At 35.7% G+C, this 21,421-nt stretch overlaps 2 protein-coding genes across 5 annotated transcripts in view; one reads left to right on the plus strand and one right to left on the minus strand.

The window, feature by feature from the left end:
- Positions 1-1,861, plus strand: part of CIAPIN1 (cytokine induced apoptosis inhibitor 1) — a 4,535-nt gene extending 2,674 nt beyond the window's left edge. The window contains exons 2-7 of one of the 2 annotated variants that reach the window (XM_031990053.2): positions 303-602; positions 743-1,053; positions 1,130-1,274; positions 1,338-1,450; positions 1,530-1,652; positions 1,716-1,861. In XM_031990053.2, the coding sequence (XP_031845913.1) occupies positions 452-602; positions 743-1,053; positions 1,130-1,274; positions 1,338-1,450; positions 1,530-1,637 (828 nt within the window). In that variant the 5' untranslated portion in view covers positions 303-451 and the 3' untranslated portion in view covers positions 1,638-1,652; positions 1,716-1,861. Of the gene's footprint in view, positions 1-302; positions 603-742; positions 1,054-1,129; positions 1,275-1,337; positions 1,451-1,529 lie in introns of both variants that reach the window. The other variant, XM_031990042.1, reaches the window with a different exon arrangement.
- Positions 1,862-21,378, minus strand: cue (Low-density lipoprotein receptor repeat domain-containing protein cueball). Of its 3 annotated transcripts, none has more exons than XM_031990020.2 (7): positions 21,158-21,378; positions 10,407-10,619; positions 8,237-8,426; positions 7,373-7,984; positions 5,717-6,031; positions 5,337-5,622; positions 1,862-4,481 (listed from the first exon to the last, which is right to left on the minus strand). In XM_031990020.2, exons 1-7 carry the CDS (start codon positions 21,231-21,233, stop codon positions 4,377-4,379), a joined length of 1,797 nt encoding a protein of 598 aa, XP_031845880.1. In that variant the 5' UTR covers positions 21,234-21,378; the 3' UTR covers positions 1,862-4,376. The 3 variants fall into 3 exon arrangements, with proteins under 3 accessions (XP_031845880.1, XP_031845872.1, XP_031845888.1); XM_031990012.2 differs by lacking the exon at positions 21,158-21,378 and adding an exon at positions 19,442-20,032; XM_031990028.2 differs by lacking the exons at positions 1,862-4,481; positions 21,158-21,378 and adding exons at positions 4,492-4,745; positions 19,442-20,036.
- Between the last annotated feature and the right edge of the window lie 43 nt (positions 21,379-21,421).

The following is a 21,421-nucleotide window of genomic DNA, read 5'->3' on the forward strand; positions in this document are numbered from 1 at the left end:
GGTGTATACAAGATACTTCATTCCTATTAACAAATCTGGAGAATAAATTGTCGATAACGTCGAACACGACAATGAAATAGTTTGAAATTCCAAAAATTCCGCGAGGTTTAAACAAAAATTCCCACAACTGAAATGTGTATATGGATTTTCAGCACAGTCGATCACAAGTCTGTGTCTTAAATTTGTATAAAAACTCTATAACTTATTATATAAATAACTTTATCTTCGGTATAGTCGCAGCAATGCTTCGTCTGTGGTATAATACAGAAAATGTATAAAATAATTCATTATTTTGTGGGTAGATGGAGCAGTTGTTGTGCATAAACTGCGAAGACAGTTACCAATCTATTATTAGTTAATTCAAGAGACCAGCTGATTTCTGATTTCGCAGAAATCTGGTACTTGTATCTTTCACTGCTTTTGTGTTGAACTTTTTGAGTGTTTATTTAAAATGACGTTCCTCAAAGAAAACAACAGTGTTCTGATAATCCTAGACCGTGAAATTTTAAAGGATGATGTTGATGACTTTATAAAAAATGTAGAAAGGCCTCTTCGTGATGCCGAACAATTGACAATTATACCAACAAATGAATTAGAAACACGTAAGTAATTATCTAAGTACTTGAAACAGTTACATTAAGGCTGGCACGTGACGCTTTTTTTATTTAGAAAATGGTTTTATAGTATATATTACTTGAATGTAATTAATGTATTCAATCTATATAACATACATTTATTGTAGGTGTTAATAACGCACCATCTTACAACGTGATTATTTCTGTTTTTAAACAATCATGTCCGAATTACGAAACATATTTGGAAGATTGTCTAAAAATAATGAAACCAGCAGGTATTTTAATTATTTATGAATCATTTCAAGAAAAGAAAAATGTACAATCTGAATATGACAAGAGAATATCAAATTTAAAATTAGCTGGTTTCAAAGTAAAATCACCTGAAGATATAGATACTCGGTTAAAAAATTTATTGCTTAGTGTATACAAAGATATGGATAATGTTTCTGAAATTGTAGCTGAAAAACCTTCATTTGAAGTAAGTTGTTCCGTTATTTACTTTTTAATTATTATAGTTAATACATTATCTGATACTTTGTTTTGCATTTATACAGATTGGTTCTAGTATAACGCTTAATTTTGGGCAAGCGAAACCTAACGTTTGGACATTAGACAATGTTGTGGATGAAGAATTAATTGATGAAGATGAACTTCTTGATGAAACAGATGTATTGAAACCAGAAGCTTCAAGTTTAAAAGGTAGAAATATTAAAACATCTGTAGAGTTTTATAAATATATTAATTTTTGTAATTCTATTTCAGTCTGTAGTACAACAGGAAAACGGAAAGCATGTAAAGATTGTACGTGTGGATTAGCTGAGGAACTAAGTGGAAAAATTACAGAAGAGAAAAGTGTAAAGAGTTCCTGTGGAAATGTATGTAATACCTGATGAGTACTTCAAATAAAAAAAAAAGAAAATTAAAAATTACATAAAAATTTCATGCATTTTACAGTGCTACCTTGGTGATGCGTTTAGATGTGCCAGTTGTCCCTATCTTGGTATGCCTGCGTTTAAACCTGGCGAAAAAGTTGTATTACCCGAAGCTCAGTTGCAAATATAATATAGAAGAATTTTTGTAAGTCAGATGCACATTTTTTTCTTTTTGCATGTAATTGTTGTAATAATAATTTCATTGTAGGTAATATATGTTATACTAAATTACTCCATCAGTTTTATTTAATAGAAAATAGTTTTCCTACTTCATCTTAAGAAATAAAAAATGATACTACTTATAATATAGATGTTTAAATAATGTATTTCTGTAATAAACATGTGTAAAATGAGTCCTGTTAATTAATTAATTTTATTTTCATTTGTATACAATGATGTTCAATTTCTTGATTGTAATAGAATGATACAAAACATTTCAGATGTTCAGTACTTTTGATGCATCGTTAAAATACATCTTATTTTCAAAAGCTAGAAATAGTCATAAAAAAAGACGTTTAAAAATTTAGTAATTTTGGTATATTTACGAAATACATATTATTATTAAGATAATAAAATAATTTAAATTTTAGATTTAACTTTTTATTAAGTACAAACACAAGAAAAATAACAAAGTACATAAATCAGTATTTTGCTTGTGAACTATCCACTAACTCCTTGCTATCAGGGAATGTAAATATTTCACTAATAAAGCCACTATCCCACCTCTGGGGATGAGTGTTCGCGAAATGCTTACATTCCGAATATAATGTTCAACATGCATCACATGTATCATTCTATTTGAACATATGTATTAAGGAATTTAACAAATCATACAAACATCTTATATATAAAATTGTGTACTAAAGTCTAAAAGCAAAGATCGCTATGTCGTAAAGGTCAATAACGTTTCTAAATAATTTTTTCCTTTACACAGGAACAAAGTATAATCGTCATGTACTTAACTTGCTTCGCCTTTTAGACAACAGGAACGTTATTTCATCGACCTAACGTATTAAGAACGAAAGACAATGAAATCAATGATCAGTTCATTATTTCTACCTTTTATGAAATAATGAATTGTTTGTACTGTGAAAGAAACATAGTATCTTGTATCCAATATTAAGTATATAGCTGCATGTAGCTGCGCCACGGCATTGCACCATATTCGCTATTAAAACTACAACTTGTTTCATCTCTTATTTATTTGCTGCTTCTTTCACTTATCGCAGTAACGACACGTTTTTACCATTAATATAAGATGATGTATAAATTTATTCTGTAAGACTATTCTGAAATAATAATTTTAAATGAACAACAATTATACTATGGCTAATGTTAATAATTTTACACATGACTTTGGTACAAATTTAGGTTTACGTTTTAAGTAGTTGGATGTTATTAATCAGCCACTTGTTAATAATGAACGATTACCTATTTTAAACATAAAGAGAGCAGTAGAAAGAACAGTTTGATACATAAGTATTGGAAGTAGTTATGCAACAAAATATAATATGATCGTTTTGAAATAAAATTCATCCATTATTGTTCTACAGAGGCTGTTTTCACTTAAATGTACTATTATTTGTATTCTACCCAGCAAATTAAAAGTTTACTAGGAATCGTCCAGTCTGCAACAAATTTCGTTGTATGCATTGTACTTCCTAAATGTATGAGTGTTCATAATATATGTGTAAATGACCTTATTATTATTTCGAGTTGTAAACTCCTGATTTTCAGAAGTTTACAATTTACGTGTACTATGGATTTTCACAAGTCGCGATGAATATTTTCTATATTCGAGTGCTGCATTGTTGCTTCAACTTGAGCGTATACGCTCCTGTACGAATATATAAAATAACGCTGTACAAGATTTATACAAATAGCTGCAGTTCCTTTGTAAACAATATTACTTATGTTAAGTTGAATATGAAGGCCAATTTTTCAAGTCTGCCCAAACAACGCTTTTACGATCTTAATGTACATAAGGTATTTAAGGTGATATTTGTAAGGTGAAATTGTATAGGCATATTAAATTTTGTACAATATAGTATTTGATCTAATATACGATAAAGTACAAGAACAAATGCAAATGTACTCAATAAAATAAGAAAATTAGTAAAAGAAAAGTTTATCTCTGTGGCAATATAACGATTCACAGTTTGCTATGTGAATTATTAAGCTCGATAAATGTTGATTGAAAATCACCAATTTTTTGTACGAACACAATAATGTTAGTTATAATCTTGTAATCTATAACTTTTTAGGAATGTACTCAATGGTACGTTGAGCAATTATTAGAAGTCTAGCAATTAAGGCAGCTTTTGTATGTCCTTCTATTGCAATCAGTTTTCATTTTTGGTGTACTTTGTTTTAAAATACATTTCATTATTTTTGAAACATTTACAAGTAAGAGTTGTATAAGAAAACAGTTAAGAGAATTTCCAAAGGGTATGTATAATATATGTAAATTCTCTATGTTTGATTACACACCTATTACTTATCCATCTCCTCAAAAATGCAGAACTTAATTTTTCTGGTTCCATTATGAAAGACATATAATGATCATACATCTTAAAAAGAAAGCATTGATATCTTTTGAAAAGCTATTTGAAATAATCCGTATATCAACATAGTACATATCATATGACATAATTAAGAGTCTGAAAGAAGACCTTTGGCTTTTGTTTGTTGACTGTATCGTTCTTACGATGTCTCCGTACTTTTTGCACAAATGATCACTAAATTTAACAATACTACGGTATGCTGTATTATGTACAAACGTGCTTTTTTATGAGGCTAAAGTTTCTACGAACATCACACGAAATCCGCAAAATCTTCCCCAATTAACACGTTGAATTACTAGTTTATGCTACCACGAATTCCCTTCCATATTATCAAGTAAAGAATTCTTCTCTTCTTTCTTATTATCGTTACTTCCCGCCACAGCAGTACGTAACTTTGGTTCGAAACATGGCTGTAAACAAATAAAATGTAGAATAATAGCGATACAATAGATTTGATTTCCAAACATTCTTAGCGTAAAGCATGATCCAATGAATTACAATATGTTTCCCACATTAAATAAAATCTTACTGCCTCTTTTTGATTAATTTCGCATGTTACTAATTTTAAATACCGGAATGTTAATAAGTTACATTTAATAATTATACAGAATTCGAATTTATTCGTGGTTTTACTGATACTGTTATGACACTTTTAAAACAGTCCACTTTTTACACTGAAATAAAAACAACAAGTGTAGATTTTCAGATTATTTAAACAATAAGTGATATTACACCATATCATGCAAAAAAGGCATAATAAAATGATTCTAAAAACTAAGCAATTGGCAACATAAACAATACATTCTGAAGGAAATACTGTAAGGGTTAGTAAATAATTGATGAGTACTAAGCAACGATCGTAGTTGTAATTTTGTATTAAATATTAAGTATCCCAAGTATAATTATTTTCAGTTATAATTAAGTGAACTATATGGCAAAATAAAAAAATATATAAATAATGTTATTGCTTTGTTCGTCTTTATAATGTACCAAGTATATGAATGCCAACAAACTGAAATCTTTTTAAGTGTATCTACAAAAAGAATTTGTCACTTTAAGGTACTAAATCAGCATTAAAAACCAGAGGTACAATTTGTTACTTCTTCTAATGAATTATAGTCTTCAGATCATTGACAAATTCTTCTTTAATCAAATTAACTGCAGCACACATTTAAAATTTTGTACTTATTGCACGTGACAAATGTATCGGACACCCATGACATGCACAAGAATGATTTTTATGCTTTAGGGGATGTTTCACTCACAGTTTCACAAATATTCATGTTGCAGCAGTTCTCTATGGTTATTTCACATTGATTGTCTGGTATTTGTGGCCTCGAGGTAAGTGGTGTTATACCACCCTTGCTCACCACAAAACGTTTCCTAATACGTGGCCGTTTTCGTAGTGTGTTCACATAGTAACTAAGTGCAATTATTACAAGCATAAGTACAATAGTAAGTACAGCAAAAGTTAATCCTATTATGGTGTATTCATAACGTTCTCCATTAGTCATGATCATTTGTGCACTTGTTTCATTCGTTTTATCACACCTGTTGATAGAAAGCACAAGATGCTTATTAGAAAATATGCTTTCGTTAAACTCGAAAAATTAAACAAGTTTAACATATATATGCAAAAGTGTACCTGCAATTAATTACACTATGGTTCATAGGAACTATTTCAGTTTTTGCACAAATGGTCTCACATGTTTTTGTCACATTACTGGGATTTTCACAGCGAGATCCTTCTGAATATTTACATTTACAAACTGGTTTTTCGTTTTGGACGGAACATTGACCACCGTGCAAACAATAGTTTATGCAGGGGTCTGTTGCACATCTTGGTCCAATAAATGTACCACTGCATTTACACGTGGGTAAATTATCAGTGTTTATACTGCAACTACCTTGAAGGCAGTAATTGTGGCAAAGGTTTATTTCACAATGTGCACCAGTGAACCTAAAATATATGAAATAGCATTTACATAAAGGTGTGGTTGTATACAGCTTATTCTATTCTATATAATGAATTAATTAAGAAAAGTATAGTATAAGAATTAATATTTAAATTTCAATGTCTCAAAGAATACTTCTAATAAAATATAGTGGTTTTTCTACATGATGTTCTCAAGTTACTTGATATGTAGCATGATCATCGCCTTTTTTGCAAGTTTGTTCTTCTTAGCAAGGCGTGGTTGGATATTTCATCCATATCACATACCACTGATTTAATAGCTCAACATTTTTTTAGAGTCATATTTCTCATTAAATTCCACGTTTAAATAACTTTTTTATTCAAAGCATTATCTAACATTAGAAATGTCCTACTGCATTTTCTAGTTACCATGATATAAGAACAAAATTGCAAAAAAATAAAATTCCCCTTCAAAAATTTAATTCTTTTGGCTTTCAGTTACATTTCCTGTTTTACAGAGGATATGTATTATGCAATAAAAAATAAATTCACATTTAAATATCTTCTATGTGACCTTGTTTTCCAGTTTTCATTATTTATCTTTGTAAGATCTAAAAATTTGTAATTATAATGTGCTTGGTGAATACCTTATCTTTGACTGGTATCAATTATATTACCATTTGTCAAGGTTCTACGCATGATAATGATCGTTGTTTCTAACCAGTTTCATGAATTACAGGAATTATCTTGCCAAAACTAATAGAATGTAACATTTAATATATATCAAGAAATCCTACATGAATACAAAACCATGAAAGCTTGAAAATGTTTCTTCAACTGCACAAAATCCATTACCATCCACATTATTAATACATCAAAATATTTCTCTCTCCACCTTCAGTGTATCAAGAAAAAGTGACCCACAATAAACACATAAAAATTTACTAAAATTCTTTAAAAAACAAAATCCAAGGTCTTTCATGATCAGAATAGGACTAGATCTTTCTCTTCAATTGTCACAAAATCTCTTTTCATGCTTGAAGCTTCAAAATCAAATTATATAGGTACCATTAACAGGTTCGCTACCAACGTCACATACTTGTGACAGGCGCAATCTTACATTTTACACAAAACAAATAAAATTAATCTTATAGATATTGTTATTTAAAGTTATAAGCTACGACATTATATTTAGGAACTCAATAACTTGTTCCAGTTTCATTTTCTCTTTCATATTTTGTTTAGATTTATTGGATTGAATAAAATATCACAACTGAGGAGATCCTCACCGAAATAAACGCTGCTAGTGAACGTGTTAACAGGTTCAAGCATAGTGAACCACTCTATATAATATTCTACCACTATCATCCCCTATTTAAAGCTCACCCTGGCTTGCAGCGGCAGATCTCGTCAGTGTCGTCCATGATTCCATCATTGAGGCAGTATTGTGATTTCTCGGTGACCATTTCCGATTCCTCGGTACCGGTAGGTAAATTGTTCAGCGACGGCAGTGCCTCCGGGGCTAACGTCGCGTTCGCGTAATTCATAATCCGCTCGTATCTCTCGCAATCAATCTGCTCCGTGTTATCCCGTGTGATAATCCCATTCAGTTCAGCGAAGTGGGGATACAAACGATACGGCCTGAACTCCACTGGCGACTCCTCAGGTTCCGCGTTTTTCGGCAACGACCAAATCCTTTTATGGACCCGATCGGACCAATACAACGTGTCGCGGTCTATGGCCAAATAGACAGGTTGATGGCGTTTAATGCGTATCACCGTCTGGTTATTTCTACCGTCGAGATTGGTGCGCTCGATCGCACTTCGTTCACCCTCGATGTCGTCGGTCCAGTAGAGCTTCCTTTCGGCATGATCTATAGCCACTGCTAGTGGCTCGTACAGCATATCTTTTTTAATAACGGAAGTTCTCTCGGTTCCGTCTAAATTCGAGCGCTCTATGCACTGATTCCCTTTATTACTATTTACCCAGTATATGCGACTGGAAACAACGCACAATTATCAGACACCCGCGATTTCCCGTACTCCGACGCGTTTAAATTCTCTTCCCCCGTATTACGTTTGTTCTTTGTTTCATTTTCATTCTCTTCTTTTTTGTTTCAAGTTTCGTTCGACACGATTACATTCAACGAGCAAACCGTCGACCGGAAAATGGAACTAAGAGGCTGATCGAGAGATCTCGCCGCCGAGAATCTCTGCAACACCCAGTCTACATACGACATAAATGGCACACCTGTTACATAGATCCAGAGCGATGCCCCGCGCGCTGCTTCCCTTTAAATCGTGGAGGAGGGCGGGCTTTTCCGGTGGTCCATCCAATGGCACGTGCATTCTCATGATCGCACTTTTCACCCCGTCGCTCCAAAAGAGGTTTCGCGTCTTCGCGTCGAAAGCGAGTCCTACGATGTGGTTGTTCTCTTGTTCTGTGGATAACGATAGACAATTTAGAGGGGCGTAACATCTAGGGATGAAAAACATTCTAAAAGCAACTGTTTCAAACTGTTACATATCGGTTCCGACTAAAACAGTTATGGAGAACCGGTATAAAGGTACAACTGTTAACCCTTTGCACTCGAGAGGTGACTCTTGGTCACCATTTGATTCGATATACCAAAATTATAAAGTCTCACGCAGAATATTAAGCTTCGCATAATCTATAATGTATAATATATGTGAAATATTGAAATAATAATATTGCTTCTTAATTTATGAGTGTTCTCTCGTTCAGTTCGTTTCAAGGAGTGTCGTATATAACTTATTGAAAAATGTTGAATATTTCTAATGAAAGGCTTCCGAGTGCAAAGGCTTAAGTAGGTCTATCAGCTTTGGTTCTGGTCCTTCAGAACCTATATTATATCGATTCTACAATCGTTACTTTTCGGTTCTGCTTTCCGATTCATTTCTTTCAGAACTAAACAATAACAGTTATAAAACCGGAACTAAATCCAATACTACTCGGAACTGATATAGCTAATAATAATTATAACTTTATTTCGGACATGACAACGTCTTTCACATTGAAAACTGAAATCTCGGATTGAAGACTAAACCTGGAAGACCTGCTCGATCCTAAGATCATACGATCCGACATTGAGAAAGAGAATTTAAGGGCTGCTTTACTTCAGTAGTATCCGACTGAAACTTTCAAGCTTGAATATTTTATGATAATTTTGCAGAATACGTGAACACCAGACTGTTATAATCAAAATAAACATAACGAAAGGTCAGCACTTTTTAAATGTATAATTACGCGATTAGCAAGGCTCTAACTTTTTAATAGCCTGATAGCAATGCAGCTTAATTGCTTGGTTTTATTTTGACGAACACCAGTTGAATCTAATTCCGCTTTACGATGATAACAGTTAATCTCATTTTATGTGGGTCACATAAAATCTTGCAAGCAGTTCCCGCGCCGATCATTAGAGCTTCGGGCGCAAGTTTCCGGTATTTCAGAAGCTGGAAACATCTACCTGAGAACTTGGATAGACGAAGCTAAGCTGCTTTCCTTTTTCTTTTGTTGCTAATAAAACTGGCTGAGAATGTTCGCATAGTATTCTTGAGTGAATCTTTTCTTTTGAAACTGATTAAAGGATGCTGACGCGAGAAAGTATAACGATCTAGAATAGTTCCGTCTTCGCTGAATACTTATCAGCAGACTGTGGATCTTTACGCAAGTTCAAATTTTTAAGAACACAATCGGAAAAAGAGTCTTTCCTAAGAAATACTGTAAGCAGCGCTACGCTTTGGATACTTTACTTGTTCCCTCATATTCCGTGCATTCCGTGAAATTTTGTCTATCAGTTTACCGATACGTGTCATTTACATCCCATAACAAACTTAAAACACATTTCTTTCAGAAACGGAGGACCAATGTCAAATAAACCATGAGAATTTCTCATTTCTAGATATGTACTGCAACATGCATAAGATTTCACTTAAAAACAGATTTTTATGTCCCTCTTCTTGTTAGCGTTAACCCAAGAACAAAAAACTATCAAAATGTCTTCAATATTCTTCACTTCGTTCTATAATCGTTGCGCGCGTTAACGATTAACGCGTCGCATGAAGTATTTTATGATCGGAGCATAACGACCAATGTACCGTCCGTTGCAGCGAACCTGGCACTCGTGACGTTATAGGGGCGGAGACGGCCACTTCGAGAACTCCAATTGCGAGTCCGGAATCGGCTCTCCCCACTCTTTGTCGCGCGACCCGATTAGTGCGCTCGAACGCTTTAGCGAATCATATAGCAGAACCGAGAATTCGTATGGGCAAGGCGTGCGCCTTAGAATCTGATCACTCAGACCAGAGTGCCAGGTTCGCTGCAACGGAGGTAATGTACTATGGAGATGCATTTAACAATTGACGAATGGAAATACTGGATAAACAGTTCTGTTACTTACTCGTGACTAGTGGCTTCGCCGTGTCATTCTTCTCCTTTAGGTTGATACTGAACACGGAATAATTGCTGCGCGTGTCGGAGAAGAACAACGTGTTCGTGGTATCATCGTACGCTACCCCAGTCAACGATTCAGCCTCCTTTATTTGAATTTGTCCAGCCAGCGTCTTGTTCCGAAAAAAAAACTCGACGCTGTTCCCGATCACCACCGCTAAATCTGCAAAGTGGACGAAAAGGAACGATGTGATTCGATTGTGTCAATTGAAATTCTATCGTATCAACGACCACGAGAAAAATTGAACTATTGACTACAATTATATAATCTTAACTAACGGTACACTTAGAAAAATGTTCCATTACGATTAACACTAGATTTACGGAACGAGCCAATTTGGCTCATACGGAATTTTATAAACGTTAGTCGGTAAATGTTTCGGTTGATTTTCATTGGTGTAATTACGCGAGTATGTTTCCTAATGGTACATTAAACATCTAATTTTCTAGATCTAAACGAACATCAATCTTTCTAGGAAGTGTAGAATGAGCTATACGATAAATGTGCAAAAATCTAGTGTTAATGATATTCGGAAACCATTGTATATAGTTAATTATTGCAGAATCATAATTATTTGATTGCTTTAACGATTCTTCCGTGTTACGAGCAGGTGTGCCCATTTCTTATCTACACAGGAAAACTGAATAGGCTTAAAAGATTTAACTATAAAACGTAGACATGATTATATCATGATAATGTAATGTAATATATATACATACATTCGTATCTTTTCAATATTTCGAGCAATGAAAACTCTGATCTAATAAATAAAGAGTGATTCAAGTGACGTCAAATACTTTCCGTTTACGCGCACAATTCCTGGTTCATAAATATAGAAATCAATCTTTGCGTTGTTATTGAATGGCAAGCATTGAATTGCTCGTGCAGCGAGTATGCAGTGTTCAATGAAGTTTTTCTGAACTTTTAGTCCCGATGTATGTACACATAACTGAATACCGTTTGTAATCGCTGTTTCTGATATTCAAAATAATTTTTTGAATTCGAACAGTGTGATCTCGCAGCCTCGCCTCAGCACGACGATTTTTTACTTAATGAAGATAAGCGCACGTGTCGTTTAGATAATACAGGTTTACTTAACAGTGTCTTCTTTCTTCTCTGAACTTTCTCGCGACTCGTGTTACCGAACCCGAGATTGTTTATTAAGGTAAATCATTATTTGCAAATATTTCCTTTCCGAGGTGTGTTCATCGAGGTTCAATCTGGATAGAGATTAAATCAGTTGCGTCTAAATAAGCGTTTCAGGAGAATTCATGTCTTGATAACGAGCGAATAATGCAATAATAAAATGTAATTAGAACAAGGAAAATTGAAAGGACTCTGCGGTGATTATAATCGGATTAATAGAAAGAAAATGTAGTCCATCTTTTTTTAAATATTTCGTAACCGACGTTAGCTATTTCCTCACCACAATCGTAACCGCAATAACAGCCGTTATCTCCTCGTTATTTCCCCGTAATCGTAATCGCGAGCACGGTAAAAATTGAAACTGAAAATTCGATTATATCCTGCAAACTTTTTCCATGTTTCTCAAACACATTCGCGACCGACAAATTTTTCGCTTTTCTAATACTCATTGCCGGCGAAACTGAAGAAGGTCTTCGACTAATTTCTAATTCCTCGTGTTAAAACGGAGACGAAAATTCGAAAATTTCTTCGGAAATATTAGGCTTGCGACGATCTGTTGTTTGAAATGAAGAACTTTCCACGAAAGAAGTCATAAATTGAAACGAATAGAAGGATAAAATATTTCGAAAGAGTTTGAGAAGATGCGATTTCGCGACAGCGGTCGCGAATGTGTTAACACACTTCATTATTTCAGTATTTAATATAGTACAGTAATTATCATTACTGTTTGGTTTGTAAATGTGTTTATAAATACTAGGAAAGAAACAATGAATGATTAACACGCACAGTAATCATCGGACTTCTCGGTTTCGTTTTATTCAGTCGTCGAACAGATCGTAATTCACGAAGTGGAACGCTATCGAGACACTAATTGTAGAGGTTAATGCGTAATAAACAATTTAAAATATTATGTATAATTAAGGCGCACGATATAAAGATAAGAACGTGTTAATAACTCTTATTTAGGGTTAATCGTTCTCTCACTAAAGAAAAGAGAAAGAACAGAATCGAGCGTTTTATTCATAACCGATTTTACGAGACAATTAAGTACATCAAGCATCCAAAATTTCTCGCGTGATCTTCTTAGTGAAATTCTAATGTACAAAATCATTTTTTAATAGAATCGTTCGGTGTGATTTAACCCTTCAACGCTAAAACTACCGAGCAGTAAATTAACGTTTTGAAATTCCTCCAGAGAACTCGAAGAATGCATCTATTGAGACTTTAATTGATTTATAATTCAGCTTGAGTATTGCTGAATCAGTTTCTTTAATAATTTCTCAGAGAAACATCTATCATCCTTTCAATAATTGCAAAAAGAAATCAAGAATGACACTCGCCATATGGAGCGTCCGCAAAAATTCAGTTTCTTACTGTAACCGTATGGTAATTCCAATATTTTTCTCGATATAATCTTTTTCCTAATTGACTATTAATTACGTCATTCGAAACTTAATTGGCTCATTTCTTTCTCGTGTATCGCTACTTACGCTGGCGCAGTGAATAATTCCGCGGTTAAGGGGTTAAAAGAATATTCTCGCGATGTTTGCATTTCGTATCATTTGACAATCTCCGTGAAAAGAACGAAACACTTGTAATGATAGTGTTCTCTTTTTATCAGATAAAAGAAGCTAGTACCGTAATAAATATATTAACGCCGGCTTAGCCGGACATCAAACGTCGATCATATCGCATCACGATGACAGGCAGCAAGTTACAATCAAACTAGCGTGCAACCGGCAATTAAAGATTGAATGTTATCGCGTACCACTTTATTATTGTCATTAATGACAACAGCTTGAGGCTCAAGTGGCAGCCGGAGTTCTTGTATCACTGTTAATTGTCAGATTTGCAACAATCTAACACATTTTTATTCAAACGCGTCGTCACGCTTCAGGCTATTTAATTCAAACGATTTTTGTTATACGCAAGAAAGAATATCTTAAAAATTTCAATTGTTAAAGGGTCCAACGATTATACGAATTTTTAATTCTATAAATTTCATGTGTTACGCGTGTATTTGGTATTATACGTGAAATCTTTGTATTACTTAATGATACGAAGCGTCGCGATTAAGTTACATGTGTGTGCAAACGATTAAATCGTTCATTGAACAATAAGAAAGAAAAAGGAAACATGCGAGTCGCGGATTGTATCGGATCGAGAAAGAAATTCAATAACTCTGACGATGTCGGCGTACGCAATACAGATGCATAACTCATGCGACGTCCATTCACAGATCAAAATGTTATCTAATACAATTCATTCATGTTCCGCTAAGTCTAAAGTTTATTACGCAGTCGTAACATGTGAATGAATTCTACACATTTCGCGATTACGGGCGGAAAATAGTAACCTTAACCCGTTAATCTGATACACATCTGCAAATATCAGCCCTGGAGCATCCGTGTATACAAATTAGAGGATGAACAAACAATTTGTTTGCGTATCTCCGCATGTGTTCTCCGCCGGCGCAGGTACGACGATAAAAAGTGCGAAGAACCCGATGGAGAACAAGTCAACGACCAATTATCTGGCTTCCTTGTCGCACCGTCGAAAACTGGATGGTTCTTTTCGATGCAGCGAACGAACTCGTAATAAAGTTTCATCTCCATTAGAATCTTTCGTTCATAAAGTATATATTTAGGGGTGCAACTGATAACTGATTCGATATAAAACATTTTGACGTGTATTCGAAAGAAAAAAAAGATCACTGAAACTTGCGTATAATTGCCAGGTAATTATCCTACACGAGAGCATAAGGAAACAAATAAAATAAAATTGTTCATTCGTTTTCGAGAAACTTCAGCTTCGAAGTCTGTTGATTTCGTTGGTGGATGCGAAATGAGAAGATAAACGAATATTGTTCTACATTTTTGCTAATTTTCGCATGTAGAACAACCCCTGTTGATTGCACCACCTGTTTCAGCCGAGGGTTAGCCGAGTGCGCGTGTGCTCGGCGAAACAGTGACGCGCAGATCTTCGCGAAAATGAGGTCTCAGAGGGAGAAATCCCATGTTCTACGTCGGATTGAATTTTTTTCACGTAAAATCACGAATTGCAGGGTACCCTGCTGACTTCCCTGGAAACGATACTGCTATCGTGAATCCATTGTCTACCCTGTCTGTTTTTCGAAAGAGGAGACTCAAGATACACCGACAGTCACAATAGCTGTGACAATAATCCGGACACCCAAATGTCATCAGTCCGTAGCGATTGCACCGTGTCGGTTAATTTATTACGGCCGAAGGTGTACGTTTCACACTTCGAAGATACAGGCCGCAGTAGATACAGGATAGTGTAAATAAAATATAAATAATATGCAATTCTTCGAAACACTTATTCATTTCTCGATAATATAATATACTCTAAACCACGATTTTCTTCCATTCTATTCGACGCTTCTAGATTGAATCGAGACACACTATAATTGTAAAGTAGAACATTCGGAAAATATAAATATTAATATGTTGAAATAGAAGATGAAGACCGCGTGACAACCAGGAAAAATTTATCGGTCGAATTTGTTTATACAAACAAGGACTACGTAAACGTGTTTAATATTAGACGGATATTGGAAAATTTGTTACGCAAGAATTACATCATTTATTTTGTCACCGTATCGAAACCGGAGCGTAACCAATGTGTAGCGAAGAAATATTCCGATGGAGTAAAAGTTATCGAGGAGACCGACTGTGTCAACGAATAGGTTGGAAAGTCGAAGATCATCGGTTTCTTTCGCTTCGCGATTTACTTCGCCGGGCAATAAGTAACGCGCGACCGCCCCTGCCGCCCCATCGCGGAATGAATTTGTTCGTGTTTTCGCGCACAACTCATTAATTGAGTAATTTACGTGCGACCACCGAGATAATAAAGTTTCGTCGACGATTTACGATCAAGTGCGCAGCCATGTAGACGTTGTTTACAGAGGAAACGATAATGCGAGGAAAACATATGTTAATGGGAACGCTGGCGCGTTACGATCGCGTTAAGGTCTCGATGATTCTACCAGCAAAGCGTAATCGTAGTGCTTTTTCTTGTATAATTGACGCCTGAGAACTTTTCTTCGCGACATATCACGTAAAACAGTGTTTCTATTATTACCGCGTTAATTAGTTGAAAAAAGGAGCTGTATTGACTTCTGGCAAACAATGTGTTTGGGAGATAATAAATCAGATTAGAAAAGAATTCTGTTTTAATTGTATGATAATGAATGGGTAATGTTAGTGTGTACATGATTGTTAATTGGCTTGAGGTTTGTGGGGTTTAGGAAATCGTACTGAATTATTGTTTAACATTAAACTTACCGAGTAGTTAAATTGACTTTTTAAAATTTCTCTAGAGCAACTTTAAGAGCGCATCTATAGTGACTTTAATTGATTTACAATTCAGTTTGCGTATTGTTAAATTAATTTCTTGAATAATTTTTCAGAGAAATATCTATCTTTTTAATAATTGCTAAAAGAAGAAATGAGGAATGGGTCATTTTGACTCGTCTGGCAGGTTAATGTTAATTAACAAATAACTGTTAATTTCAAGAAATCAACCATTTTAACCTGTTTGGTAGGTTCAGTGTTAATTAACTGTTGATTCCTTTAAATTGCACGCATTGAAAATGATGTGTTTTGAAAATTATATGGGATGACGAGTATATAGAAATGCGATGGTAAGTGACTTACCTTTATAGTGATCGTTTTTGTTTTCGATTTTTATTCGTTTTAATACTGTCACTGTATACTATGATGCTCACCGTATATATTATACACTTGTAACTATCTACAGATAATTAGCATAAATATGCTCGGTTGCAAGCGTAAACGTATTCTACTTTGATACTTTAATTATAACTTATTGAGAATGTGCATAACTATGATAAATAGGAAGCTATTTGTAGTGCACTGTTGTTATGTCACTATTATGTGAAAATATTAATACGAAAGAATGTTCAATACATCCGATATTACGACCTAATATATTATTATTGTAATTGCAAGTAACTGCAATTTTCCCAATGTTACTTTTTAAGCATTCTCATTATTTTGTGAATTGGAGGACATTGGAATCGAATAATCTCTCTTTCACTTATCTCTCTCAGTTTATCTGAATTGGAAGATACATTTGTGCCAAAAATATTGTAATGAATAAGTCTGTTTAAAAATTACAGACCCGTGATGAATCATTGATTTAAAAAATCATTTATACCTCTAACAGTTTAGAAATTAATCAAAAAATAATTTCACAATTCCTCCAGTCACATTTACCATAAAATATGTTATTAATCTACAATTACCGTCATTACTATCTTTCTATCATTTAGAAACTACTCTCGACCCGAATTGTTACAATATTATTATATAATTCTTATGTAATTCGATGACTCACTACTACCACCGATTATCGAGCGATCTTGATCTGTAACGCTCGACCAACAGTCAGTTAAACCGTCATCGATCAATCATCACGAATTAAGATAAATCTCCTCTCGATTAAGCAGCATTTTTAACAAACAGAACCCCTTTAAGATCATCATTTCCCTAATCGAATTTAAAAAATATCATCGTCATTATTTCCGTGTTACCCGGTATAACTTTCGAACGATGGACTGCCCCGAGAAAACAATTCGAACGTATTTTCCCTGTTAAAAGTAACTAAATCGAACGGCACGGACGTCAATGAATATTTAACAATGAAAAAAGGAAAATTACAAGGTTAACCGACTCATCTTTCGCCTCATTATTTCCGGTTCGATTTTTTCCACGTCGCTTCGCATTGCTTTTGGCAACGTCTCGCATAACTTCACTCGGAGGCTTAAATTTCGCTTCGCAAGATCACGATAAGAAAACCTCTGCCCGCGACATCGACACGGGCCATTCTCGTCACGTCCATTCGTAATAATCGCGGGTTCACAAAGCGAACCTAAGCAACATCGAAAGAAGACCAAAGCTAAAGGTGCAAATACAATAATAAGAAACTTGCAACGTGTTTTTTCTAACAGCGACTCTCGTCGCACATGTGAACGCATCCGAAATTACTGGCGGCAAATTCAATTCGCTCGCAACATTTTCGCTGTCGCGAGTTTCTATCCCGTGTATCCGCACCTTAACGCTAGAACTACGTAACAATCAAAATAATTGGTTACGATTTGCTGGTTTCCTAATTATTGATATCTTAAAAGGATTGAATATTTGATATGATCTTGAAAATAGTTTCCCTTGAATACAGTAATGAATGTCTGAAGAAACTGAAAATAATTTGTTACAATTTTTCTCGAGATTTTTTGTTTCGCAATGATTGATACCTTAAAATCATAGAATTTTCTAAATGATCTTGAAAATAAATAGTTCCCCTTGAATGCTATAAAGAATGTCTGAAGAAACTGAAAATAATTTGTTACAATTTTTCTCGAGATTTTTTGTTTCGCAATGATTGATACCTTAAAATCATAGAATTTTCTAAATGATCTTGAAAATAAATAGTTCCCCTTGAATGCTATAAAGAATGTCTGAAAAAACTGAAAATAATTTGTTACAATTTTTATAGAGATTACATAATAACAATACAACTACCGTACCAGTCAAAAGGTTTCGACTTTTCGTTTCGTAATGATTGATATCTCAAAAGCATAGAATATTCAAAATGATCTTAAAAATACTTCCCCTTGAATACTATAATAGAGAAACTGAAAATAATCTATCGTTACAATTTTCCCAAGGATTACAAATGAACCGTATTAAATGCTCGGTTGTCCTAGTGTTAATCGTATTAAGCACTCGATCGTTCTAGTATCAAGCGGCATCGGAAAAGACCGCGAAAGGCTCCGTGGCAACCTATTTCGACGATTACCGCCGAAGTCAGCCGTCACACTTCCGCCGATATACAGTTAACGAACCACGTAAATCGAACCGCGAGCTCCCACGATCGAAATGAACTGTCTCGCCCTTTACCCCGTGCGATGCGTATCAACAAAATCGTCAATTCATTTCTCCTTAGGGTTACGTAACCTAATTTTCATGTACGATCGAACCGTTAATTAAACAGAACGCACATAGATGTGCCGTACAATGGACGATCCTGCGCTCGTTGGTTTCGCGTGTTTCGAATTCTTTCGTAACTCGCATGCTCGCTCCAGGAACGATTACACGTTACGTTTCAACCGGACGACACTGGACTCGTTCACTCGAGCATGCAACAAGACGTTCTCTCGTTTCTACAACTAAACGATACGAAAAAAAAAAATTAAAAAGAACCTAAAGGTCACGGCTAAGGCAAATCGTCCGATGCCCTGATCGAATTGTGCATCTACCGTGTGTCCCACGCGCGCCAGATTTTCCGCACGACGAAGTCGCCGGTGTCACGACAGCCCACTATCAGTATTATCACACAATCTAAAATTCCAAAACTTCTCTAGAGTTTTACTTGAATTTTTTCTTCCTCGGAGGAATCATTGTTCCACTTTCATTGACGTGTACGCGCCGTATGCACGGGTCGTGCGGAACAGTTTGACATTCATTACGTAAACAGGTGTAAGGACGAGTATCGTTCGGCAGAATTGTCACGTTAATAAACGTCGGACGGTTCCACGGTGCGTTTCGACACGGATAAATGATCGGTTTCATTCACCTTTCGGCCGTGTTTCGTTTTTCAATACGGCCAAGCGGCCCCGCAGAAGTGGCGTACGTGACGAAGGGAGCCGCGTGAATGGAGTCGGCTCTGTACTACGACCCGCAACGCGGCCGTATCGACACGACCGCGTGTTGACGCCGCGTTAGAATCGTCGGGAGGTAGACACGCGTTTACACGTCACAGAAGATCGCTCGCCGGGACATCGGTTTACTTACCCCACGACCTGGCGTTCGCGTTAATTGCGTGGATTCCGAGTACAATCGTTAACGCTACAATAAGGTATTCACGGGGTGTCATGGTGCGTATTCATTTATCAGCCGATGGATAAGGCCTGAATGTACTTTCGAGACACGTCCGCCGCCGGTACAACTATGTTAATCCACTCAGGCCCAACTTTTTCTCTGAGACTCTCACAGCAATGCGGAACGAACACTGCCACACGTCCTCCCGCTCTAGCGGCTGTGCGCGAACTGAGGACTCGTGACTTTGATACGACTGTTAAAAGCTCGCGGATTCCGGCCAATGGCGTTCCTCACTCTCGCGTCGAGTTAAACACGTTAAATATCGGTGTTAATCAGGTATCGTTGTTTCCCGAGTGCACGCACCGGTTTTACACGCGTATCACTTTTTAATGGTTCACGTTCGTAGAAATCGTTTCGTTTTGACATCGGATGGGGTTACTTTCGATCGCGATTTTCAACACTTGATCACACATTAACCACACCATGTATATACCTATACATTTGAATTTTCTAGAAACGATGAAAATTCTTTCGCGACGTTATGTTTATGCTGAGCAAGCTTGCGTTTTACATATTTAGTGACTTGGCGTTATTACGTTCATCCTATGCGACGATTGGCTCTTCTAATCGCAAAGTCAACCGTTGTGCGTCTAGTCTAATCAGGTAATATTTCACGCGTGTTGTTCGATTGGGAATTTTAAGAGACTGACTAAGAGAAATCTTTTCGTCGTGCTGAGATTGCGAGTGTTCGAATATAGATTGAATTTAGAGCACCAAATACAGCTTGCGATCTGTCTAGGCTTGAACATGCGAAGCATCGAACGAATGCTTAACCCACTACACTTGGCTAGGACGAGAAAAACGTCCTTTTTTCCATGCTAAACTCGGACTGCATTACGATTGTTCCGTGGCGTTTTATTGCGTATCTTTGGCGTTCGATCCGTCGCAATCTAATAAACGTTTTACGTTCAAATTACGTATTAGCAGTATATCAATTCAACTGAATTCTTTCGTGAAAGCTACTTTCAAAATTAATTAACAAACAAATATAAGATAATTATATTGAATATTCATTGAAACTAGTAAGTTCAATTAAAAATAATAATTGTTTATGACGCAACGATACCATGTTAATTTTTATATTTTATCGTCAAACTTCTATTTCGCGCGTAATATGGCAGCGCCATCTACCGACATAATCGTGAAGCTAGAGCAGCGTATTATTCACAATAGAATCCCGCCTTGCTTCCGTTTCGTCTATGATTTACCCCTACAGTCATGAGGCTTCCATTTTAATCGAAACAACGAACAGTCCGTTTCAATACGAATAGAATTTAGTTTCTACGAAATGTCATCAAGCAAATGACAGTAAACGAGACGCAGAACGAAATTTTTATTCAAGCGTATCTCAACACTTGTCAACACTACTGTTTCTCAATACCTTCAGCGTAATGTTACGCTTCTGTCCGATCCCCATTTTACCCGTCACAAACATGTAAATAATTCCGAAAAAAATTCCAGAATAATAATAATAACAACAAACGGATAATATTTAATCATTTACCAGATAATTATTTAAATAAAAATCCCTACAAATTCAAACGAATCCCGACAAAAGTAACAACGCTACGGAACAGTTCGCAACTGCGCCACCATGATCTAACCTTGCGACGAAAAATAAAATCCTACCGCTGACATTTCGTCCCGACCGGTACCCGAACTGCAAAAAGCACTCGTGCGAAAGATTTATGATCCCGTCGTGCATAGAACCACCTCGAAGAAGGAATCTTCGAAAAAGAACGCCGCTCGCCGCGGCCTCGGAACGTGACGCGAGAATCGTTAGAGGAAAAGCGCGCGCGAAGCGGGAAGTGTTCTCTGCGGCCCCGAAGCGACGACGCCGCGTACTAAATGGTGTATATTATTGATCAATAAGAGAGGCTAACATGGATGACC

Source organism: Nomia melanderi, chromosome 3 (genome assembly GCF_051020985.1).
Source record: "Nomia melanderi isolate GNS246 chromosome 3, iyNomMela1, whole genome shotgun sequence".
Lineage (NCBI taxonomy): Eukaryota > Metazoa > Arthropoda > Insecta > Hymenoptera > Halictidae > Nomia > Nomia melanderi.

Excerpts from the sequence above, each read along its gene's own strand:
- cue (XM_031990012.2), bottom strand. The coding sequence starts at position 19,523 with ATGACACCCCGTGAATACCTTATTGTAGCGTTAACGATTGTACTCGGA. Across the intron at positions 8,427-10,406 it reads GGCGAAGCCACTAGTCACGA|AACAAGAGAACAACCACATC; the intron begins GTAAGTAACAGA and ends CGTTATCCACAG. Across the intron at positions 5,623-5,716 it reads CATAGTGTAATTAATTGCAG|GTGTGATAAAACGAATGAAA; the intron begins GTACACTTTTGC and ends TTCTATCAACAG.